The following is a 26,752-nucleotide window of genomic DNA, read 5'->3' as shown; positions in this document are numbered from 1 at the left end:
TTCAAGGCACACCCCCGCACTAGCATTTCACTCAGCTTACATCAGAGTTTTTCAGCTTGTACTACTCTTACTTTTTATGTTTAGTCTATCAGCTTTCTTTTGACATTAGACTTCTACGTCCGTTAGCTTTGAACTATTAGCTTCTCAGCATTCTTCTTGGGCATTTGACTTTTGCATTTGACAATTTTGCTTTGTTGGCTTATTTAACTGCGTCAGTCAGTATTGCTTTATCTATAGCTCAATCCTTCGATTTTTACATTTAGTGTTTGGCTTTCAGTCTTCAACATTCAACACTTAGCCCTCCGCTTTCAGTGCATAGCTCTTAGCTTTCAGCATTCAACACTTTGCTCTACATTTAGAAGTCTATTTTTCTGTCTTTGATTTCCTATCTTCAGCAATCAACGCTTCACATCCTGAATTCAATAGTTAGCCAGGTTTGCTTTTCTGGCTGGGTTTATTTTCAGTAGAGTCAGATTATACACCTCTCGACTCCAAAGTGTTGACTCCACGTCAGTATCACTATTGGTTGGGTTTATTTTCAGTAGAGTTAGATTATATGCCTGTCGACTCCGAACTGTTGTCTCCATGTCAATATCACTGCTGACTTTACATCAACTTCAGAGCTGCTAATTGTTGAGATGTCAAGCTCAACATGAGTTGACACTCACGAGGTGCCTACATGACCGTTCGACATTTATATCACCGGGCAGGTTTGATAGTTGGCACTGACATATCTTCGCCAGAGATTCTACAACTAGATTACAAACGACTAGTCCACATCTAATCACTCGTCTTAGCATGTTCACATTATGGACCGCTTGTATACACTCTATTATGTGTGTTAGTCACTTTATCTTCTTGTAGACCTCTTTTGTTGTGTGAAGAAGAAGAAGAATTTTCAGCCTCTCACCTTGTGTGTTCTCTTCTAGGGTTTGTGTGAGTGTGTGTATGCTTGCAAGAGCTCAAGCTCTCTTCTCCCTTGCATCTTTTCATGGTATCTTCTCCCTTGTATCTTTTCATGGTATCAAAGCTTGGTTCATGCTAAGGACTGAGCAGCAAGCAAGAGAAGCAATGGAAGCGGTACGAGGGTAAGAGCTTCATCTACTCTTCTCCCTTTGTGTTGGCTACTACACCCTTCTCGGGAGCTCTTCAGGAGGCACTAGCAAACGAACTCCGATTGAGGAGCTTTCTTCGCGGGAGGAAAGCTTTAGGGCCGAAAACGCGTTTCGAGCGCGTCTAGACCTCCATTTTTCAGTTCGCAAAGGCGTTTTCACAAGCACTGCGGGTAAGTTTTGATTCTCTACGTAACTCTATTTTTTGAACTGTAGGAAGGGTGATTGGTTGTGCAGACACTGTGTGTGCTGCAAAGAGGTCTCAAAGTTGCCATTGGGTGTATGCATACAAAGTAAGGCCACTGGTTGTGATAGTTTGGGTGCAGTATAGTGCCGCCTACAGAGAATACAGGAGTTTGTGCAGGTCAAGCAAGAGTGCTGTTGTTGGTAAATTTGTGTTGTAGAAAAGATGTCGAATGATGGAATAAACCAGATTGTTGCAGAGAATCTTGACAAGAACAACTTCCATGCTTGGAGATTTAGATTGACCAATTTCCTGATGGGAAAAGGTTACTGGGACTACATTGAAGGTGAACATGAGGAGGAACCGGAGATACCGGAGAATAATCCAACTATTGCAGATATAAAAGAGTTCAAGGATTGGAATCAAGGAACAAGGAAAGTCATGTATTGGCTTTCTATCAGCATACAAGACACTATGATTGGGCATATACATAATGCCAAGTCACCTAAGGAGGCTTGGGACACCTTGGTGAAGCTGTATGAAACCAACACCAAGGCACGAAAAATTCAGTTGAAGAATGAGCTTCATAGTGTGGAGAAGAAGAATATGTCCGTGAATGATTATGCTTTGAAGATCAAGGGCATTGTGGAATCCCTTGCATCAATTGGTGTTTTTGTGGATGATGATGATAAGGTAGAAGTGTGTCTACGTGGTCTCGGGGGTTTTAAGACATCTATTCAGACTCGAGAGAACATTCCCAACTTCACAGATTTGGTGTCAATGTTGATCATTGAAGAGAAGAACTTGGGTGAAGATCAATAGTCTTCACAAAACAAAAACAGTTCAGAGCAGTAGACCTTGTACACAAGTTCAGGTAGAGGACGAGGTAGAGGTCATGGACATGGCCAAGGTGGTGGACGAGGTAGAGGTCATGGACGTGGCCAAGGTGGTGGCCGAACATGTAATCAAAAGTATGGTCAACAGGCAGCAACCAACAACAGTCCTAGGATTCACAACAACAACATACAGGTGGAAGAGGCAAGGGGAGTAAACGAGATCGTGGTAATTGGCAAAGGCACCATAATGATACATGAGGCTGTTTTTATTGTGATAAGCATGGGCATGTGCAGGCAGATTGCTATAAGAAGCAGAGTGACATACAAAATGGAAAAGTACAACAAAACAACTATGCATCCTCTAGTAGAAATAATGAGGATAATGAGAGGTTGTTATGTTATGCAACATGTGGTTAATGTTGTGTCTTGAAATGATGTAGAAGCATGCAAGGATGGTGTATGGTATGTTGATTCAGGTGCTTCGAACCACATGACAAGTCATGGTGACAAGGAAATGAAGAGTCTTGAAAAAACAGGTTTTGTTGAAACAGGGGATAACACTGCTCATCCGATTGCCCATGTTGGAGATGTTCCATTGTCTATGCAGGATGGTAAAGTGAAGTACCTTGCAGATGTACTTCATGTTTCGAACATTATAAAAAATCTGATTTCTGTTGGCCAAATGATTGAGCAGGGTTTGTAGGTTCGGTTTAACCCTGATGGTGGCTGTTATGTAGAAGACTTCAAAGATAAGTGCAGGTTGGTTGCAAAAGGCAACAGAGTGGGCAGAATGTTTACATTGAATGTGAATATGCCTAAAGTGAGTGCTGCAATGTCTACAAATGGTTCAAGAGTTGTTGCAGATACAAACATTTGGCATAAGAGAATTGGGCATGTCAATGTGCAAAGAATGAAGTCTATGCAAACTAAAGACAGGGCTGCCTAAGTTTAAAGTTGAAGGTATGAAGAAAGTTTGTGAAGCATGTCAATTTGGAAAGCAAACAAAACACGCATTTCCACATGACAAAAAATGTGAGTAGGAATGTACTAGATGTTGTGCATTCATATGTATGGGGTCCTGTGAAGACTATGTTTATGGGTGGCTGCAGGTACTACGTAACATTCATTGATGACCACACAAGGAAAGTGTGGGTGTACTTCATGAAGGAGAAGAGTGAAGTGTTCACTCATTTTCAAAATTTCAGAGTTATGGTGGCTGAAAAATAGACAGGAAAGTATGTGAAGTGTCTAAGGTCAGATGGAGGGGGAGAATACTTCTCCAATGAGTTCTATGAATTCTTGCAAAAGTATGGCATTCTTAGACAATTTACATGTAGATACACTCCGCAGCAAAATGGAGTTGCTGAGCGAAAAAATAGGCACATTGCAGAGATAGCACGAGCATTGATGGCTGCTGAGAAGAATATGCCACATAGCTATTGGGCTGAGGCTATGTCTACATCAGTTTATATCATGAATAGGACTTCTATAGTAGCCATACATGATGTAACGCCAGAGGAGAAGTTTACTGGCAAGAAACCTGGTTTGTCTCACTTGAAAGTTTTTGGATGTATTGCATATGTGCATGTGCCAGATGAGTTACGTACCAAGCTAGATCCAAAAGCAGAAAAATGTGTGTTTATTGGGTTTTCCCTTGAGCAAAAGGGATATAGATGTTATAATCCTGCTACACGTGAATTGAGGGTAAGTAGGGATGTTGTATTTGATGAGATGAGTAGCTGGTATGCTGCTGAAAAGGATGCTGTTGGGGATGATGTAAGTGGAAATGTGGTGCACAGAATGTTGGTCAGCAATCACAGTCATTGAGTGGACTAGGAGAGTCCTCATCCAGTGGTTCTATTGATAGACCATGGAGTGGCAGGCTTTGTTATAATACCAGTCCTAAAAATGTAGTTGGTACATCACATAAAGGCAAAGAGAAAGTGGTTGAGCCCCTTGGTATGCCTGACCTTTTTGCAGGGCATTCTCTTATCGATGGAGATTCTAGTGGCTCCAAGATGAGCCTTGATGAAGAGCTTGGGATTCCAGCAATGAGGACACCTGGTGTGAAGAAGGCTATGGAAGCCATGAATGCAAAGTTACAAAGATCTAGAAGAGTCGAAAATCCTGTGCAGAGGTTGACTTATGATGGTTATGTGGCACATCACTATGCATATATGGCAAAAGTTGTGCAGGTTGTAGAACCCACCCACATGCTTTGATGAGGCTATTGGAGATGGATGCATTGTATGGAAAAGGAGATGGATGCATTGTATGGAAATGAGACTTGGGATTTGGTGCCATTGCCTAAAGGCAAGAAAGCTATTGGCTATAAGTGGGTGTATAAGGTGAAACATAACAGTGATGGTAGCATAAGCAGGTACAAGGCTAGATTGGTAGCCAAAGGATATGCGTAGACACATGGGATTGATTATGAGGAGACATTTGCCCCAGTTGCAAAGATAGCAAGTGTGAGAGTTGTGATTGCGGGGGCTGCAGCTAAAGGCTGGTTTTTACATCAGATGGATGTAAAAAATGCGTTCTTGCATGGTGACTTGCAAGAAGAGGTGTATATGGATCAACCACTAGGTTTTGAGGATATAGGTCCCCCCAGAGTATGTATGTAAGTTTTGTAAGGCCTTGTATGGGCTGAAGCAAGCTCCATGAGCATGGCATGACAAGATTGCTGAGTATCTTGTCACTATTGGTTTTCATATGGCAGATGTAGATCACTCTTTGTATGTGTGCAAGAGTGATAAGGGTATTGTGATCATCACCATATATGTAGATGATCTTATTGTTGGGGGTGACAACTTGGAAGAGATTGAGCATGTGAAAAGTCTTCTCAAAAAAGGAAGTTTGTGATGAAGGATTTAGGAGATTTGTGCCACTTTTTAGGAATTGAGGTCATTCACACACCTGAGGGTATTTGGCTGTCACAGAGACAATATGCATTGGACATGTTATCCAAGTATGGGATGGCTGATTGTATGCCAATCTCGGTGCCATTAGATCAAAATGGCAAGCTTAGTGCAGATTTGTGCCACTTTTTAGGAATTGAGGTCATTCACACACCTGAGGGTATTTGGCTGTCACAGAGACAATATGCATTGGACATGTTATCCAAGTATGGGATGGCTGATTGTATGCCAATCTCGGTGCCATTGGATCAAAATGGCAAGCTTAGTGCAGATGTAGGTTATGTGTTGGAGGATCCTACTATGTACAGGAAGATTGTGGGGAGTTTGATATATGTCACGATCAGCAGGCTAGATTTGAGCCACACTATTAGCTTAGAGAGCCAGTTTATGCAGGTTTTGCGCAAACCACATCTTGATAGTGTGTGATGCACACTTTGATATTTGAGGGCCACTGTTGATTATACATTGTTTTATGCAGCAGGTGTACCAATGGAGCTATATATGGGTACACAAATGCAGATTGTGGGCAGGTAGCATCTCATACAGGAAATCTACCAGTGGATTTATGTTTTCATTGGGGAGTGCTACTGTGACATGGAGCAGCAAGCAGCCCACAGTTGCCTTGTCGAGCATAGAGGCAGAGTATAGAGGAGCTGCGGTGGTAGCATGTGAGGTAGCTTGGTTACGTAAGCTACTTGTTGATTTGGGGTTGCATGTGGAGAGAAAGGGTGTTATATATTGTGACAATCTTAGCAGTATACAGTTGGCAAGGAACCCAGTTTTCCATGCGCGAACGAAACACATTGAGGTACATTACCACTTCATCAGAGAGAGAGAGAGTCTTGGCAGGCGACATCGATTTGGCCTACGTCAACACACAGGATCAAGTTGCTGACATCTTCACGAAGGCCTTGGGAGCTAAGAAGCTCCATAGATTCCGAGATATGCTTAGAGTTCATGAGCTGGAGTTGAGCTTGAGGGGGAGTGTTGAGATGTCAAGCTCAACATGAGATGACACTCACGAGGCGCCTGCATGACCGTTCGACATTTATATCATTGGTGGGTTTGATAGCTGGCACCAACATATCTTCGCCAGAGATTCTACAGCTGGATTACACCGACTAGTCCACATCTACTCACTCCTCTTAGAGTGTTCACATTATGGACCCTCTATTATGTGTGTTAGTCACTTTATCTTCTTGCAGACCTCTTTTGTTGTGTGAAGAAGAAGAATTTTCAGCCTCTCACCTTGTGTGTTCTCTTCTAGGGTTTGTGTGAGTGTGTGTGTGCTTGCAAGAGCTCAAGCTCTCTTCTCCCATACATCTTTTTACTAATGCCACATCACGTTTGAACCCGCTAACTCCACATCAGCATCAAACCTGCTGATTCAACGTTAGCTTCCGTCTTGTTGATTCCATGTCAGCTAATTTCGACCTGCTACCTCCCCATCTAATTTAGCAACCTGCATCAAACCTGATTCAACGTTAGCTTCGTCTTGTTGATTCCATGTCAACTAATTCCGACCTACTACCTCCCCATCCAATTTAGCAACCTGCTCTTCGGGTAAATTTTCACATCCCTCTACAGACATTTGAAGTGCCTTGACTCTCTTGCAGGTAATCCCTATGTTAGATACACTTCAATCTCTATATTCCTTTGCTATGCAATATGTCCAAAAACACCAATGAATTTGTTCAGCATGCTGTCCACATTGAGGACAAATTGGATGGAATCAACTATCCCATGTGGGTATATATGACGCGTCATGTTCTGGTGGCTAAGAACCTACGGGTGTAAGTATCTGGTACTGACATCCAACTTGTTGGGCCTGCGTCTTCTGTCAGCGCGTCCTCTGATGCGTTGTTAGAACCAGTGAATTTGGTTCTAGTGGTAGTGTACAGCCTACACCTGTTCCTCCTACACCGGAACAACTCTCAGATGGGATGCCAAAGATGCATAGGCGCATGCACTTATTGCCCTCTCCTACAAACATCAAGTTATTCCTCACATTTGATCACACATGTTCCTCCGCTAAGAGTGCATGGGATGTCCTTGCCTCTCTATGTCAGATCCGTAATGAAGCCCAAGTTTTCTATCTTCGAAAAAAGCTTGACTTGGAGCATCTAACAGGGGGTGAATATATGGATGCATTTCTGATTCCGACCTTCTGCCTCCCCATCCGCCGATTCCGCCCCTATCATTTCAACAACTGACAGAGGGTGAATCTATGGATGCATTTATGAGACAGAGGGTGAATCTATGGATGCATTTATGACCCATGTCAAGAATTTGCGAGAACAACTCATCAATATTGATGCGGTTATTCTGGATAGTTCTATTGTCTGTACCGTTCTCAATGGCTTGCCTGAATCATATTAAGGATTTGCTACCACACCACCTCCTAATAAAGAGCAATTTAGAACTGTATACTTTTGATGAGTTGGTGGCTCTCTTACTTCAGGAAGAGCAGTCTCATTCCAATCGGAACAATATGCTTGCTTCAGATCAGGCATTTGATGTCTCACATCATGGCAGAGGCAAATCTGGGGCTCCATCTCATGCTAAGCCTAAGGGCCAAGCACCAGCCCAATCAGATAACCCAAAACCCAAAGAGGAGCCAACTAAGAAGAAGAAGAGATGCAATTACTATCAAAAACCTGGTCATGTTTTAGAAGATTGTCAAAAGTGAAAGGAGAGTGAGAAAAAGAGGAAGCAACAAGGACTTGCTGCCCACTACAAGTGACAATGTAGAGGAAGCCAATTTTTCACATGATGGCTATGCACTGACAGTAACATGCAGTGATCTACCTGCCTCTTATCTGTCCTTGTCAGATGCTAACTAGTACTTTGATTCCAATGCCACTAAACACATTACTTCATGCAAGTAGTTGTTTTCTACCTTGCGCGATGCTCTGTCAGGTGGAACAATTTTGTGTGCTAACAATGCATCCTATGCCCTCAAAGGCATTGGCAATGTGGAATTTACTTCATGCTGTGGGGATCCTTATACTCTTGCTGACACCTTGTATGTACCCAGAATCTGCAAGAATCTCATTTTTGTCTCAGCACTTGCCAAATCTGGCTTGAAGATTCAGTTTTATGATCATTGTTATTCCATTCGTGACATTCTAATGCGCTTCTTTTATCTGGTACATTGCACAATGGCCTATATAGGCTTGACATGTATGACAAGAGTACTGATACTCATGTAGATGCCTTGACTTGTTTCCATGTCACGGACTCAACATGACACTAAGCTTTGGCATGCTCGGTTAGGTCATCTAAATTTTCCATCTCTTGTGCGGTTACAACATCAAGCTATGGTTCATGAGTTGCAACCTAGCATGTATGCGAGGAGTGTATATTGGGAAAGATGCATTGTCATTGCTTTCCGAAAGATGGAACTATCCGTGCTACTCTCGCCCATTACAGGCTAATTCAAAGTTATCACTATGGTCCTATGCGGGCTCCCTCTTTTGGTGGAAATTTGTACTTCATGACTTTTATTGATGGCCATACATGCTTCTTCTGGGTGTATAGTCTAAAAGTCAAGTCAGATGCCTTCTCATCTTTTCGTCAGTTTCTTCCTCTTGTTGCTGAAAATGCTTGCAATCATACGCTACTAACATTACGTACTAACACAGTGGGGGAGTATTTGTCAAATATTTCTTTCATGCTGTTCCATGGCATTTCTCATCAGTGTACTACTCCTTATACACCACAATAGAATGGTGTAGCTGGACGTCTCAATAGGACACTCATGGAAATGGCCAAATGTATGCTCAAAAGCAAGGATCTGCCTTCTAGATTTTGGCTTGAAGTGGTCATGTATACCAATCATGTACTTAAAATCGATTTCCAATTAAAGCCTTGAAATCTATGACATCTTATGAAACTTGGAACGACAGACTTCCAATCATTACTCATATGTGTGTATTCGGTTGTCTAGCTTATGTTCATACCAACACAACACAGACACAAGCTCGAAGAGCAAAGGCTTTGAAATGTATTTTCATGGGGTATAGCAGTGAAAGCAAAGGATATGGGTTGTATGTTCCATCCAATCAAAAGTTGATTGTATCCAGAGATGTTGTCTTTGATGGATTTGCATCTCAACCCATGACTTCCTGTCAGCTATAACCATCAATTAATGCTCCACATGTATTTGATACATTTCTGCCTTTGTTTGGTACTAGTGCTCACTCCCCTGAGAGTCTGCCTTGGCTCTAACTCAGCCACCTAGTGCTGCAGCTCATCAGCAAATTCAACAGTTCAAAAATATCCCTATTGCTCCGGATCGGCAACCCTTTAATTCGGATGCCTTGGGTGATGCATTAATTGAAGAGGATGCAGCTATTCGTGATTCTTAGTGGATTCTACGTTGGCTCCGGACTACTTTGCGTGACAGCAAGCTGCTTGAACCTTTGCCAAGAAGGACACGAGCTGCCTCTAGACATGTATCTCATTTTGTCGACACATCCCTTGTCGCTACTGCACTAAATGAGGAAATGATTTCTCACTTTGATGCTTTGGAGGATGACAATTGGATTTCAGCCATGCATTCAAAATTGGATTCCATTGCCAACAATGATACTGGTGAGTTATGTGATCTGCCTATTAGCAAACGTGCTATAGGCACCAAGTGGGTGTTTAAGCTGAAACGGAAGCCTGACGACTCAGTTGATCGGTATAAGGCTGGATTAGTTGCCAAGGGCTATGCCTAGAGGGAAGGCATTGATTATGATGAGACTTTTGCACCTACATCATGTATGACGACCATTCCCGACTCTGGTTGCATTGGCTGCACATAAAGGTTGAAACCTGCATCAATTGGATGTCAAAACTGCATTTCTGAATGGTGATCTACAAGAGGAGGTTTTTTCCACACAAACTTCTAGATTTATTCAACAAGGTGCAGAGCATCAAGTATGCAAATTGCGTAAAGCACTATATGTCCTTAAATAGGCTCCTCGTGCTTGGTATCAGAAGATACATACATGCATACTCTCTTGCCTATTTTAGAATAGCCCCATTGAAAGCACTCTTTGTCTGCATGAAAAAACATCATCTCCTTGTCAATCTTTATGTGGATGATATGCTCGTTGATAGGCCTTGACAAGGGGCACATTGCAGCTTGCATTGTTAACCTTGCAGAATACATTTGATGTTTCTAACATGGGTCTATTACATTACTATTTGGGTTTTCGACTGAGGGGGGCATCACGTTATCTCAAAGAAGATACATTCAGTAGCCCTTGGAATGCTTTCAAATGACAAATTGCAAACCTCTTTCTACTCCTATGGAACTTTGTCTTTGCTCGTCAATTGAGCATTCTTCTGAGCCTTTTGATGTACCCACCTATCAGCAAGCTGTCGACGAGTGCCTTATATATACTCGTCTAGATGATCAGTATGTAGTCTCACAGTTGAGCAGGTTTATGCATTGTCCCGGCACTCGGCATTGGCAGGCAGTGAAACATGTCTTCTGCTATCTTCAAGGCACTCAGCACTATGCATTGTTTTACTACAATGAGTCTTCTTTATGCTTGTCTACCTACACAGACAGTGACTAGTGGGGATGTTTTGACACACGAGTGTCAACTATTGGGGATACCATTTCCTTCTTGGCAGCACATGGCTCAGCAAGAAGCAACCAACAGTAGCCACATCCAGCCACATCCAGCGTGAAGTTGAATACATGGCAACATTCACAGCTACTGTAGAGTGTTGTCTAGCTCCGCCATCTTTTGGATGATCTTGGTACGGACAGCTGTCTGCTAACACCCTTTACACTGACAGTCAGAGTGCATTAGCAGTTGCATAGAATCCATTATTCCATGTAAGGATGAAGCACATTGAGGTGCTTTATCACTATGTCAGCTACTACTGTAGAGTGTGTCTAGCTCTGCCATCTTTTGGATGATCTTGGTACGGACACCTGTCTGCTAACACCCTTTACATCAGTCAGAGTGCATTAGCAGTTGCATAGAATCCATTATTCCATGTAAGGACGAAGCACATTGAGGTGCTTTATCACTATGTCAGGGAACGGCTCCATGCTGGAGAGATAGCCTTAACCTACTATGGGTCGACACAAGACAATGTAGTAGATGTTTTTACCAAGCCCCTTTATAGGGAGGATTTTGAAGCTTTTTTCGACAAGCTCTGAACTTGTTACATCCACTAGGATAGTTTGCTACACCTTGTATCCATTCACACCATTCACTTCAGGGGGGTTTGATAGCCTTCTGCCCCTCCAAGAAGTTCAAGTGTGAACATAGCTACTTTTTACCTTGTGTTGGCATGGGTTTTTTCTCGTGAGAACACACCCTTAGTGTGTTATCAGCCACGTCAGCCCTTTAAGCCGACTAGTACGTTGTACTCCACACTCTCAAATATCAATGGAGTACATTCCAACTAGCGCTATCATCTCTATTGCTCTCTGAGCTTGTGTGTGTTTTGTCTGTAAGTCTGTGTAGAGTATCTCCTTTCACATCCAACACCCAAGATATCACACTACCCTCTCTTATTGTGCTTATTGCCATTATCCTTGACTAGCAGCTATCTATTGAGATTTGGTTTTGAATCAAAGGGAAAGAGGTGGAGTTACACCTTACTCGTGTTTTGCTTCCTTTTCTTACCTCTTGAGCTCGTTATGTGAATCGATGCTCTAATACCATGAGAATAATGTAGGGGGAGAAGTTGAGCTTAAGCTCCTTGAGCAAACTTCTTCACACACACACACACACACACAAGAATAGACAAGCACATAAGATAGAGATGGATGGCTGAATTTTCTTCTTCACACACACTGTTAGATATCCGTAACGCCGCTACGGGCGTTACCACAAGAGGGGACGGCCTCTGGCTCACCACCCAGCCATAGAGGAAGAATGAGGATTGCCCCTCATCCCCCAGGCTATATAGTGTGTGGCCTGCCGTCCACACTAGCCTGGCCGCCCATGACTCCGCATGGGTGTCCTCTCCCACTGAACCCCGGATATGGCCATCCGGTCTGCCGTTGGTCATAGGCATTACAGCCTACATGACATTACCCCCCCTTAAGAAGAGTTTTCGTCCTCGAAAACAAATTGGGGAAACCTTTTGGAAATTGCACTACGACGTTCCCAGGTTGCTACCTCCTCATCCCTATCTGTCCATTTAACAAGTACCTCCTGGTACACTTTATGTCGGGTATGTCTATCAAGATACTGTAAAATCTTTTCAGGTTCATATGGTATCTTTGGTGGCTCTATCAAGTCCACCAAAATCTCTGGAGAAACTGTGTTCTCTAACCTGTGAACTGATTTCTTCAGTTTACTGACATGGAAGACAGGATGGACTTGAGAACTCTCCGGTAACTCAAGTTTATATGCTACGTCCCTAATCTTCTTAAGGATTTTAAAAGGACCACAATATCTCGGAGAAAGTTTATTACACTTTCTCGTTTTCATGGTTTCTGACTGCGCAGGAACCTTGAGGAATACAAAGTCACCTTCTACAAAGGTCACCTTTCTACGTCCTTTATCCGCATAAGTTTTAGCGCGATCCTAAGCGCTACGAATGCTCTCACGTGTGGCTCTGAGCATATCATTCATATCTTCAAGGAAATCCTTGACAGATTGAATCTTCTCCTTTTCTAGGCCTACAGCCATCGGGAGATCTCGGCTGGAATCCATACATTAACATGAATGGTGTAAATCCAATCGGTCGCTGAGTGTTTGGAGCTGTTATAGGCAAACTCCAATAAGGGCAAGTACTCTTCCCAATTAGATTGCTTCTTACTAACATAAGAACGCAACATATCCTCTAGAATTTGGTTAACTCTTTCAGTTTGACCATCAGACTCCGGATGATCTGCCGTACTCATACTCAGAGTAGTATCCAACTTTTTGAAGACTTCCCTCCAAAAATGACTGTTGAACTTTCTATCTCTATCCGACACTATATTTGCGGGCAGGCCATATAGCTTGTAGAGATGTTCAATAAAGAGTTTTGCCAACTCTGGCGTTTTAACAGTTTTCTTCGTGGCAATAAACTTTGCCATTTTAGTAACCTGTCCACTACCACCCACACCGAGTCATTCCCTCGACTCGTCTTGGGTAAACCGGTAATGAAATCCATGGAAATGCTTTCCCATTTCCCTTGAGGAATCTCCAGCGGATGGAGTAGTTCTCCAACCTTAAGACGTTCATGTTTATTGACCTGGCACTTATTGCATTTCAGCACATAAGTCTGGACGTCCTTAAACAAACTAGGCCAATAAAACTGTCTTTTTACTAGTGCATAGGTTTTCTGAATCCCAAGATGACCCGCACTTGGACTATCATGAATTTCTTTAAGAATTTGGGCCCGAAAGTCACCAATAGTTGGTACACATATTCTACCCTTGTAGAGTAAGTACCCGTCGTCAATGGAGTAATTAGCATATTTCTCCCCCCGACAAAGTTTATCACTCCCCTTTGAAGCCGTGGCAGTCAAAGGTGATGAAGGGCCTACGTCAGAACTCTCCGGTTCCAAACTATACCCAGAAGACACGGCTAGTCTCTCCGGACTAACTCTCGCTTCCCTTCTCGTTGCACCTTCGGCCAGTCTCTCTGGACTAGCAATACGTGCCAACGAGGGAGGTGGTCGCGTCTGTGAAGAAGTGCATACGCGTACAGCGCGCCAGACCTCTGTAAAAGATGGATCATGCTCACATAAACCACGTAGTGACTCCAAGAAATCATTCTTGAAGACTGTGAAACTAAGTTCATTTATCTGTGGCATGCGACTAAGTGCATCTGCCACCACGTTATACTTACCTTTCTGGTAACGTATCTGAAGGTCAAACTCCTGTAGAATCTTCGCCCACTGAGCTTTTCTACCCTTCAGTTCATTTTGACTTGAAAGCCATTTCAGACTTTCATGGTCCGTCCGGACCTCAAAAGTGGCACCATATAAATAGTGTCTCCACTTTTTCAATGCGTGAACTATCGCTAGTAACTCTCGCTTCGTAAGCCGAGTAGTTACGCTGCACACGATCTAACTTTTTACTTTCAAATGCAATTGGGCGTCCCCTTTGCATTAGTACGGCCCCAATGGCCTCATTACTAGCGTCTGTTTCCAAAACAAACGGCTCATTTGGATCGACAATTGTCAAAACAGGTGCAGCTGCTACGGTCACCTTGAGCTTGTCAAAGCTCTGTTGTTGGGCGTCCCCCCAACTAATGTTTTTTGTTTTTGACCGTAACTGGTCAGTCTCAACGGGACTGCGATCTTCGCGTAGTCCTTCACATACTGTCGGTAGAACCCCGACATGCCAAGAAAAATCTGCAGTTCCTCGAGATTCTTCGGCGCTGGCCATTTAAGAATAGCCTCTACTTTTTCTGGCTCCATCCGCGTACCATCGGTGGATATAATATGGCCAAGGTAGTGAATTTCTGTTTCAAAAAATTCACATTTGCTTTTCTTCGCAAATAATTTGTGCTCTCGCAACAACTCGAACACTAGACGCAAATGCTCTATGTGTTCTTTCTGTGTCTTACTGTACACAAGAATATCATCTAGGAAAACTACTACAAATTTTCCCAGATATGGACGTAAAATACTGTCCATTAGCGTCATAAACGTCGCTGGAGCATTGGTTAGCCCAAATGGCATAACCAAAAACTCAAAATGCCCGAAACGGGTCCTAAATGCTATCTTCGCAACATCTTCTTGTTTAATTCTAACTTGATGATACCCAGATCTCAGGTCTATTTTTGTGAAGTATCTCGATCCATAGAGTTGATCAAACAACTCATCCATGCGTGGCATCGGATACTTGTTCTTAATCGTTATCTGATTAAGAGTCCTATAGTCTATGCACATCCGCATAGATCCGTCTTTCTTCTTTACCAGAAGAATAGGCGATGCCCACGGACTTGAACTAGGCCGAATAAAGCCTTTGTTCAAATATTCCGTTAATTGTTTTTCCACCTCCTGTGCCTCGGAGTGGCTTAATCTATAAGCAGGTTTGCTTATAGGTTTTGATCCTGGCATAACTTCGATGCCATGGTCTACTTCTCTAGATGGTGGTAAACCATCTAGTAAATCATCAGGAAAAACATCCTAAAATTCCTCTAATAAATTCGTTAAAGTATCTACGTACTTTTTCTTTAATGTCTCATTCACCTTGGATTTTTTCTTGTTTGAATCACATGCATGCCAAACAGGGTTTTCAAATAGTGGGTTTCGTCCAAGGTTATTTTGTTTTTCTTGTTTGTCTACGCAAACATCATTTATCGTTTCATCTACGGAAACAGAATTCAAAAGAGGGTAACAAGCATATACCTCTGCTATCTGGTCTCTGCGGATCGCTGTACACAGCTCCATGGAGGAAATAAGTGGTGTGGAAGGGACAGTACGGTCGCCCTGCAGGGTGATGACTCTACCTCCGTGCTCAAAACATAGCGTATTATGTAAGTAATTCCGAGCTAGACTAGGGCCCAAGCCATACAGCCAGTCCCTGCCTAGATATACGTCTGCTCTGGCTAAGTGCATGACTTGAAAGTCAAGCGGAGCCTCGTAGTCCTGCATAGATAATGGGACCCCCAATACTACGGTATTCCATACCGTTTTGTCATATCCGTTGGCTAGGCCAACAGTATACTCATGATCACTCCGTGTCTCAGTCAATCCCAACTTCTTGACTAACGAGTAGTTCAAGAAGTTGTGGCTAGCTCCATCATCAATAAAAACTGTGACTCTACGGCCACCTATGGTGCCATACATGCGCACCATGTCATGCGGACCTACAGTAGGCTGCCACATCACTTGTGTTACTGAACAAGCGTGATGCTCATCACAATGACACACTGTCACCTCTCTGAACTCTGCGGAACTGAGAGGGAGTCTCTGCACTGTATGCAACTGCCTAGAAGATTTACCATCTTTTTTGGGCTCGTTGCCACCCGTGCTGGCTTTAGGCTTTGGACACTCAGCCTTCGTGTGTCCTACTTCATTGCAATTAAAGCAGCGATTTTCCTTTCGCGCTTTAATATATTGCTCTTTCTTTTGGTTTTCGGTGTCTCTTTTCTTCCTGGATGGTCGCGGTTTTTTAGACCAATGACCACCCTGTCCTTCCTGGTCCGTCATATCCCCTTGTTTGTCACTGTGGAACCCTTTTCTTTTGAGGCCTGACCTCCTTTTTTCACTACCCTCGGCCCTGCTAGAACCACCACGCGCACTACGGCGCTTGATGTCATCGAATATCTGTGCATATTGAATTGCCTCTGCTAAGTCTTTAGGCTGTAGGGGTTCTACGTACTCAAGGTAATCATCTTTGAGGCCTCTCTTAAAGCCTCGCAATGTCTAGAATGCATCGATTCCCTTTAGCTTGAGTACTATCTCCCTGTAGTTTGAGATGTACTGAGTTAGGGATTTGTTCTCCATTGAGCACTTGTCCCATAACTCCCAGCTTCTCTCTGCCTCATTAACAGGCAAAAATTCTTTTCGAAACATTGTTTCAAATTCCGTCCAAGTGGCAGGGCGAGTTGTCAAACTCATCCACCACTTGTACGCTTTGCCGGTTAATGAGAGGCTAGCCTACGGGCTGTATACGGCTAGGCTGCTGTCGCAGCGCATGCAAATTTGACCACTTTGCTAGAAACATATTGACTGAGTCCTTGTTTCTCTCCTTTTCCTCGCCACCAAAACTAGGCGGCTTTAAGTCTTTTAACAACGACGAAGCTGTCGCTACGAACGGCCCCGCAGGCGCGGCCTGTACTCCTGCAATTACTGGCGAGGCTACGCTCACCCGTGCTGTAGGAGCTCGGCTACCTCGAGGAGTCGGAGTACTAGCCGAGGCGGCTGTCAGTGCATCTAACCGTGTGGAGATGCTCTGTAGCATCGTTACTAAATCAGCCTGGACTTTACCCATAGTGTTCAATTTGGCATTAAGATATTTAAACAGTCCAGTAGAGAGCTCCGTCTCTGTCAGGACATCAGCAGGGTCCAATAGGTCATAGTCGTCGTCGTCATAATCCAAGAGGTCCTCCTCGGTCCCCTCGGCGACGTCAGTATTCATGTCCTCTGGCTCATCGGCCAGAGAGGGGTCATCAGCCAATGCGGCCCCTGCGGGCTCGCTGGGTCCTAAGACGGGGTCAATAGACGAGGAGGGCGTTGGCGGATCACGAGTGATCGATAAGCGCGCTCTGGACCGAACAACGGTCGGGCGTGTACGGCCTGACAATTCGGTCGGGGTCAAACCCGCGACCGAAGACAAGAGACTGGAAAAACCTAGAGAAGTAGAAGGCGGTGGGGACACACTACGCCTAGCAGACATTTTTAATTCTTGCAAAAAAATAATGCGAGAACTCGGAAATTACTAAAAAAAACGCTAATAAAAATGAGCAGTGGTGGAGAGAGAATAATAGTCACCCCCCTTTACAGTCGCCTGTCGAATTGTTGTGCGTTGCGGGCCTCTATAAGGATGCTTCCGGGAAACAAGAATTTAAATGATCGAGAGGTGCCTTGACGGGATTATTTCTTGCGGGGATGATTCTTCTCCCCAGCCGAGAGAGCGTTTGTTTGAATTTTTCATTTTTAATTTTTTCTGAATTGAATAATGAAAAAATATATATAAAAAAAGAAATGGTTTTTTTTTTCTTTTTTTCTTTTTTTCTTTTTTTCTTTTTTGTTGTCTCTGGCCGCCCCGCTGGTGGGTTGGCTGGCGTTTGCTGGCTGTTGTTGTGGCCCTTGGCCGCCGCCGCCATTGGCTGGCCGGCGCCGCCGCCTGCTGGCCGCCCATGGCTGGCCTGGCTGGCTGGCTGTCGCCGCCGTTGGCTGGCCGGCCATGGCTGGCTGGCCGCTGTCGCCGTTGGCTGGTCGGCCATGGCTGGCCTGACTGGCTGGCTGGCCGCCGCCGCCGCTGGCCGGCCTAGCTGGCTGGCCTCCACCGGCTGGCCTGGCTGGCCGTGGCCCTGGCCGCCTCCTCCTCCCCGCAAGGCTGTACGACGGCGAAAAGTCAGACGTCGCTGGTCTTCGCTGTGTCTCCTGCGCCTCCCTTGCACAACAGCATTACGAGAGGTAGGGGGCTGCTGTTCGCCCCCCCTTCATTAACGTATACGTGGGACTGGCCGGGCTGGTTTTCGCCCCCCCCCTTCATTAACGTATACGTGGGACTGGCCGGGCTGGTTTTCGCCCCCCCATCCCACACAGTGTTAACGATTAGTGTATTTCGTGTGGGGTTGGTCTGCGCCCCCCCCCCACCTCGACACATAGGTTTCAATCCTTTGAAAGCCTTTCAACGCAGAGTTTTTGCAGCATTTGTAGCCATTCAACGCAGAAAACAAAAAGAAAACAAACAAAAATTTTGCTTACCTGCGATGCTGTGTGTGACGGGGAGAGAGAGTGAGAGAGAGAGAGAAAGAGTTCTTCCCTTCAAAAAATCTTGGCCCCCCTCCCTCCACACATTCCCTTGTGGAGATAAGGGTGAGAAGATTGTGGATGAAAACCATCGAGTGGGCTCCGGTCCCCCGTTTGCGCGCAGACTCTCACGATCCCCTCGAACCACGCTCTGATACCAGTGTTAGATATCCGTAACGCCGCTACGGGCGTTACCACAAGAGGGGACGGCCTCTGGCTCACCACCCAGCCATAGAGGAAGAATGAGGATTGCCCCTTATCCCCCAGGCTATATAGTGTGTGGCCTGCCGTCCACACTAGCCTGGCCGCCCATGACTCCGCATGGGCGTCCTCTCCCACTGAACCCCGGATATGGCCATCCGGTCTGCCGTCGGTCATAGGCATTACAGCCTACATGACACACACACACACACACAAGAATCGACAAGCACAGAAGAGAGAGATGGTTGGCTAAATTTTCTTCTTTCTTCTTCCTTGTCTACAACCATAAAATAAAGAGAAGAGCACATATTAGATGGAAAAGTACTATAGTACTAAAACATACAAGGTCCATAGTGTAAACCTAACTATATGAGCTAGCACTAACTATGCCATAACTCTAGTAAATTAATATAATATCAGTCACACATCATGTGTCAATCATAATCTCACCAACCATGCCAATGGAATAAGTGTGGAGGTGTCATTCATATCGCAATAGTTAAGCTCGATATCTCAACATTCTATGTTGAGATATCAACCTAAACATTCTATGTTTAGCACATGTAGCCATAGAATATAAATTACCATTACTAATACAATGCACAATTAAAGCTGAAGTACGATGTTAATTAAATATGAAAATTGTCTTATTGTCATAAATACTATATACACCACGACACCATGATAGGCACTCTGACACCATACTCAGACCGTCATCCATTTGACACCTCAATCGATACCCTCGCATTGCTCCAAAAACTATTGATCACACAAGCGTTAATCATATTGGTTCGGAATAATTAATTGGAGGCCCTAACAATTAATCCCAACATGATAGTGTTCATAGGCATAAGCGCATAATACACTAGCTCATTTATATTTTTTTCTGGGAAAAAAATCCTTCTATTAGTCAACCGAAAACAACCATGAAGGGCTAAATACAACCACGAAGGGCTAGATGCAAACTCACCTCCTTATGCGGGGTGAGGATCAAGAAATCAAGGGGTGCTCTGTAGTGCCAAGTGGGCTCACCACCTCTATCTGTGAGAAAAGGGCCAGCTGCCACCAAAGCCTCAAGAAGGCTTCCCGCTGCTTTAACATGCGGTCAGAGCCATCCTACAGCAACGTCCCCACTGGCTTCGGAGGGTATGAATGATATCAAGCCAAATCCTCTTGATGGCTTCGCCACAACATGCGGAGTGTGGATGCCTTCGATGGCTTCCCTACATCTAGCTCTCCAAATGTGCCAAGCTGTAATGCTGCTACAAATCTCCCATCTATGGAACGAATCTAGAGTCCAATGATCAGTAAATGTGGCTAGGACTAGTATTGCCAAAATGCAAAGGTGAGAGACCTGAAGGGCTAGGCCCCCACCTTCCTCCTCTCGTAGGCCATGACAAGTTATGCTGAAATATGTAAGCTTGATTTATGTTTGTGTGGGATTGACTACTTAGAGTCATGCAGTTGAGCCCCGTCGCACTGCATACGGCCCATGCCTTCTTTGCGAGGTGGCAACACAACTTGAACCCTGTATCTGACCCATTAGCTGGCGTTTTAGGCTTCCCTATGATAGTTTGCTTCCCAAGCCTCAAGAAGGAATACCTTTCTATTACCATATTGGAGACTTTGGGAAAATCCCAAGACTGGGAATTTTCTTTTCAATTTGCTTTTGGGTTTGTCTTAAACATGCAAACTTGAAAGTTGTCAGAAAATGTGCATTTAGAACCTACTCTTTAAGCTCTTTCCAATGACATGTCACATGAAGGGGTTTTGGCAAAAGCTTAAAAAGGTTCACCATGGTCCTTTTTTTACAATCTCGAAAAATGGGAATTGGGATTTTTCCAAATTCTCTAATATGGTGTTTGGACCTCTTCTCATGGGGTGATTGGTGGAGCCATTGGGAGAGTGATGGAATCCCTCCCTACTGTCGCTTTCGGCCCTCACACAGGCGGTTGGGATTCCATCCCTTCACATCTGTATAGCCTCGTTGGAGATAGTGCCTCTGTCATATTCCTTCCTTGCCTTTGGGAGACCCCATCTTGTAGAGAGTAGAATATTAAGGCCTACCAGGCCAATGTTTTATATATGTAGGCAGATGGGACATCTCGCCAAAGCTTGTCCTCGTCGCTAGCGTGGTTCCCCTCGGTCCCAACTCAAATAATCATCATGAGGGGGGTTGGGAGAGATGCAGGCCCTTAGTTAGCAGAGCACCAAGACCCAACCACGGATGGCTCTGCTCCCGGAGAGTGGCAGACTGTTGGCCTGCACTCGAGAGCCGCCAATTGACTTCTAGGGTTGAGCAGCATCGCCGAGCGCACTAGGTTGGCATAATACATGAGGATTCCGTTCTCTTAAAGAACCATTTTGGGCCCCAGTCACTTTGAGGGTCCCACCTCCGACCCCTTCGATCTGGAGGCGAGGGGGCGGACAAAGGGAGGAGAGGGGGGGCAAGCGGGGAGAAGGGCGTAGGCAGGGAGGGGGGGCAACGAGAAAGAGCAAGGGGCAAAGAGGGGGCAGCGCGAGAGAGGGGGGAGGCGCAAGTGGGGCGAGGGTGCAAGCGGAAAGGGGGGGGTGCGGAGGCGGACAACTGGGGCAAGAGGGGGGGAGGGGGCGCATGTGGAAAAAACAGGGGGATGCAGGCAGGATGATGAGGGGAGAGGGGCACAGTTGGACAGAGGAGAGAGGATGCACAAAAGGAGCGAGGGCAGCGAAGGGGGGGCACAAGCGATGGCAGTGTGAAAGAAGGAGAGGAGGCGCAGGTAGGGGCAACACACTTGGGTTGCTTGTTGCTGCACTAGCTCATTATTTAACACATAATACACTAGCTCATTATTTAACACAATCCATAATACCAATAAAATTAGCATGTCACACCATCATGGCTTCAAATGCATAGCTCGTCCTTTGCTTTTCTAATTACTAGTTGGGAACCCGTGCTTCGCACGTCTTTTGAGGCTTTCAAAATCAAATTCTACCCAAACCTCCTCAAACCTCCTTCTCCCCTTCCCAAACCTCCAAATTCTTGCCAAGTGGTAGGTTTGTGAAACATATTTTGTATGTTAGCCCTTTTCTCTTCATTTGTGCATCTACACGGGTCAATATGCACCCATGTTCACCTACTTTGCATAACAATGATTGATCTTGCATATTTTGGGGAGTACTTAATTCAAAGGTTTATGGTGTTATTTACATACTTGGGCTCAGCTTCAAAAATTGTCATCGAACTCTATGCATGTGATGTGAGGAGACGACCTCATTTCTCAGGATGCGTTTACCGATGATGTAATTGAACTAGCTCTCAACTAAACCGAAATCAGCACGATTTGTTGCAAGGAATTACACACAGCCCCTGTGAAGTGAGGGAGAGAGAGGCGGCACAATTGCTTCAAACAATGTTCCCCCCCCCCTCTCTCTGTCTCTCTCGGGGCGCAATTAACGCCTCCCATAGGAAAGAACCCTTCGGACTTTGCGGACCGACTGCCCAAATCGGCCATGGTTGGCCAGGAGTATGAAACGATTCTTTTTTGGGTGAAACCCAATAATCTCGTAGTCAAACAACTCAAAAAGCACACGCAAAAAATGGCGGTGCAGAAGAGGGCGGGGAAGCAATCACTGCTCACGGTGGTGGCGCCAGAAAAGCAGAAGCTCAATTCGCAGGCGGATTGCGCAGAAGACGACGATGGCGAAAGCCCATCAGCACAAGAATCGCATTTTCTTAGATCACTTGGAAGCTTACCTGAGCCGGCGGGATGGGGTGGACAAGCTGCTCAAGATCACGCGCTACACATGCAAGCTCCTCCTGGCGTCGCCCCTCCTGCAATCGCCCGTTGGGGGCGGCCCCGTGAGCTCCTCCCTTGCCGCCCGCCTCAAGGCCTTTGAGGCTAGCGTGGGCACCAGTCGCAAGGCCTTCCGTTTGGGTAAGTTCGTCCAGGACCTCAACGCGCTCCGCTCCGCTCCTCCCCTCTCCTCCCGTGATGGCTTCCTCGAACTCATTGCCAGCGGTGGCGAAGGTATCTACTACTTCGTGGAACAATTCATCTGGCTGGTATGCACGAAACCCTTAGCAGAATGTATGTGTCTGTGTCATGGCTGTTATAGCAAAGTGTCTGTGTCATGTGGTGTGTGACACTTGTTATGTATTTGTGGAAAAATCAAGCTTCACTGATATGAGTTGGTCAGCCCCTTGATAGCCCTTGGCCATGTCTGGTACGATCTAGGCCTCACTTCATCCCCATGCTGATTTCTGCTCAATCTTAACTCTCCTAACCATGTCCATAGTTGCTCTTATGTCCCTGTTCTGTTCGTTGTCATAGGCCAATGCCTTCTAGCACTGTTTCTCCCACCACAGGCATGCGTCCTAATCTACATATGTGCAGCCCGAATGCTCGCGGCTTTTGTCTTTTTTTCAAATAGGCTCACCTGCTTTCAATACCCTAGTTGAATGTCACATGTATCCATGCTGAGGATGGTGCATGAGACAGGCAAGATCAATATCCGTAAAACACCAATGTACTCAACATCATCATCCTGTCTGTCCATTGCCTTTTCTGCCGAACAATCTGTGGGGCTGCAGCTCAGTGAGACTTTGTAACGCTTTGGGTATTTGGCAATGCTAGCAAGAGGCTGGGCAAGGCATGTGATCTATGTCCAATCCCACCTGTTGGTATGCTTCCCCTTCACCAAGTGACTAACCAGATCATCCATGACTTTTGCATGACTCTGGCAAGATAGGCATTGACTGTGCTCTGCGCTGTGTTGGAAACGAGAACTAGTTAGTTATTCTTGTCACAAGGCTGCTAGTAGGAGTCGGTTAAAGGATTATTTGAATGATGTTTTGTTTGGAAATGATCTCTCTCTCTCTCTCAATTTTCTTTTTTGCACTTTTTGATTTTCTTTTTTCCATCAATTTTTTTAACACTCTAGCTATATTTCATCTGATTATTTAATTATGTTTTGGCGTCTATTTAATGATCTGCATATTGTATCCAAATTATTAAATGCTTCTCTTTTTAAAAAAGAAAAAATTAGACCCATGAAAATGCTCTTTCTTTTTCTAATGGGACCATGACTTCAGCTAGTATTTCTTGAGCTGTTTATACTTTTGCAGATTGTGATTATGTGCTTTTACCACTGCAGTCTTATGGGATAAATATACATGCAGATTAAGGCAGGGCTCTTGGACAAACGCCATCAGAAAAGGCTGCAGACCATCAGTGCGTGGGCGGAATTTATAGGCTACTTTGGAAGTGTTACTCTGAAGAGCTTGCAAGTGCAGGCCATGTTAGCAAAAGAATCCAAGCTCTTGATTGCTCTTGACAAGGGCAAAGATAGGGATGAGTTTGCATCAGCCCTTCAAGCAGCTACAATGCTTGCTGAGCTTCGTCAAAAGCGAGTTTTGAAGACTTTGTCCATCGTACAAGATTTTGCAGATGCCTTTCTTGCCTTGAGTGACATCCGAGATGGGAAGGGTGTTCTATCAGACCCACTCATCCTCTCGAGTTGTGGGTTGCTCTCGGCCCTCATTAGCACACACAAGAATTGGTCAGCTTGTTAATGTTTGTCTTCATCATTAAAAGCTCATGGAAACGTGTGCAATCGTCATGGTTTTCAATCATGGACCTCCCTGGTTTCCATTTATAATTTATGATTAGCACAATAAAATGCTATAATATCTCTTTTGAAGTTTTGTGTAAATCCAAATGCAGACTGTATCCAGCGGTTCTTTGGCTTTCAAATGTGTCTCATGGCAAACGTCTTTCAGTTGGGGGAATCCCAAAAACCTGTACATCTAGCCCAATGTTAATTTCTGGTTCCCAGCCTACACATTCTCATAGGCCTTAGCCTTTGGGTGCTAGAATCTCAATCTTACTTGTAAATTCTGCTGCCGTTCTTGCGATTACTTGGAGTGGATGGGGTTTTGGTGCAGTCCTTGCCATCTCTTGGTGTGGGATTTGAGCCAAATTTCTGAAAGTGAACCTCACCTGCTTTCTTTACCTTGTGATGGTGCACTCTGTATTGGTGCTTGTACTTGACAGGTACCTCATGAAAATTTTGTTCAAATGATTCTGAAAGGTGTCCATAAGTTTTTGTCATCCAATTTGGGGCATCCAACTGCTCAAATGACTTTTTAGTTTCCATCGTCGTATTATGTCACACACACACACACACACATGCACATGCACCCTCTCTCCTCTCCTCTGTCTCTCTCTCTCTCTCACACACACACACACACACACGCGCGCGCATGCACGCACACTCAAATGATGTTGATACTCTCTCACACACACACATGTACACACTTGCACACATGCAAACACACACTCTTCCCCCACACACACTCACACACATAGACTTCCATGTCGGTGTCTCTATCTCTCTGTTTGTCTGTTTCTCTCTCTACACACTTACACACACACACACACATACACTCTCTCTCTCTCTCTCTCTCTCTCACACACACACACACACATGTAAATATATATTGTCTATAATATTATGTTTTATTATATTTAGACACATATGCCTATATATACATGTGTATTTATAAAATAAATACACATACATATATAATTTTAATTAATGTTAAATTTTAATAGGTGGGGATGAGTGGTGAGGTGTGCTCACTCTTAAATAAGTGTATCTTACATACAATGTCTTTTGTCTTTTATTTACAATGAGAAAAAGATACTTACACATTGAAGTTTTCATCACATGAAGCTTACCTTTCTCTCAAGAAAATTGAAAGGACATGATGAAAATTGAAGTTTTCATCACATGAAGCTTACCTTTCTCTCTCAAGAGAGAGCCCCCTATTTTTTCTCTCAAGAAAATCATTAGGTAAGAAGAGATAGCTCTTCTTTCGAAAATTGAAAGGATATGAGATGAGAAAATTCAAATTTGAGAAAGGGGTAGTGTGAATCTCTCCCCTTTCTCCCTTGGCTCTATCCCTCCTCTCCTTTCTCCTTTTCTCAAATTCTCCCGCTCCTTTGGCCATGTGGATCCTTGGGAACTTGTGCTTTATCTTGTATAGGTGTATATGTGTTTCTCAAATTCAAATACCCAAAATATATATTGGACTATCAAAAACCTTAAGATTAGTGTGAATCCAATTTTGTTGACAACTTTGAATTTTCATGGAAATTTAAAAAATGGAAGATTAAAAAATAGGTTTTGGATTTATTGGTATAGTACTTGCCTCTTTACCCTAGACATTACAACACACATTCATTGATCCCTCTTGAGGTTGAGAATGGTCATTTGATGTGCTTGGGACAAGTGCCCTTAGTTTCCATGCTTGTGAGACGTGTCTCTTAGAAAACATCGATGATTAGACTTCTCCAAGGTGAGACACATATCGATACCGAAAATTCGATGTTTTGTTGAGGAAAATGTCTAAACACGGCCTTCTTAAATATGATCCTCTTTTGTTAAGAGCATCACGACTTTTAAAGCATTATAAGGTTCACATGCGACTTTTTCCAATATGAGAGGGTATTGAAATTAGAATGCCATCACCATCCATTATGAGTGCAAGCAAATTCAAACCCAACACCTCCACGGTGGGGAGTGAGGATGCCACCGCTAGGCTATATCCCAAGAGGCAATTGTATTCTTCCTTACCTTTTGACCCTAAATATGAGGGTGCTCACACCTAGTGTGTTCACACCACTAAGGACACTTGACTAGACTCTAGACTAACTCCGAAATACCCAACAAACCCCCCTTCAGAGTGATGGTGGAGTTGCATGCATAATCTTCAATAGTCCTATACCCAACATAAGCAAAGACTAGACATGGACCCCACAACAATGGCTCATGAACATGGCTCATAGGCTAAAAGCATGGCTCAAACGTTCATAAAGCATGGCTCAGTGGTTAAAAGCATGGCTCAGAGGCTAAAAGCATGGCTAGGCTAACATGGCTGAGAGGCTAAAAGCATGGCTAGCTTAGTGGCTCACGAACATGGCTTAGAGGCTGAAAGCATGGCTTAAAGGCTCATAAAGCATGGCTTAGTGCAAAGGACTCAAAGGTCAAGTCATGCCTAGGCCGACTCTAGGGGGGGGGGGGGGGCAAGGTAGCCTACATCGGCATACCAAAACAAACCCCCCT

The 26,752-nt window shown here is 44.4% G+C and overlaps 1 protein-coding gene across 1 annotated transcript; it reads left to right on the top strand.

Annotated features, from left to right (window-relative positions):
• The first annotated feature begins 22,202 nt into the window (after window positions 1-22,202).
• PEX11A (peroxin 11A) lies at window positions 22,203-24,715 on the top strand. Its single transcript, XM_086787327.1, has 2 exons — window positions 22,203-22,688; window positions 23,805-24,715. Exons 1-2 carry the CDS (start codon window positions 22,323-22,325, stop codon window positions 24,195-24,197), a joined length of 759 nt encoding a protein of 252 aa, XP_086643453.1. The 5' UTR covers window positions 22,203-22,322; the 3' UTR covers window positions 24,198-24,715.
• Window positions 24,716-26,752: the final 2,037 nt, after the last annotated feature.

Source organism: Cibotium barometz, chromosome 50 (assembly GCF_041138505.1).
Source record: "Cibotium barometz isolate CiBa-2024 chromosome 50, ASM4113850v1, whole genome shotgun sequence".
NCBI lineage: Eukaryota > Viridiplantae > Streptophyta > Polypodiopsida > Cyatheales > Cibotiaceae > Cibotium > Cibotium barometz.
The sequence above is the reverse complement of the archived record's forward strand: the minus strand, read 5'-3'. Positions and strand labels throughout refer to the sequence as shown.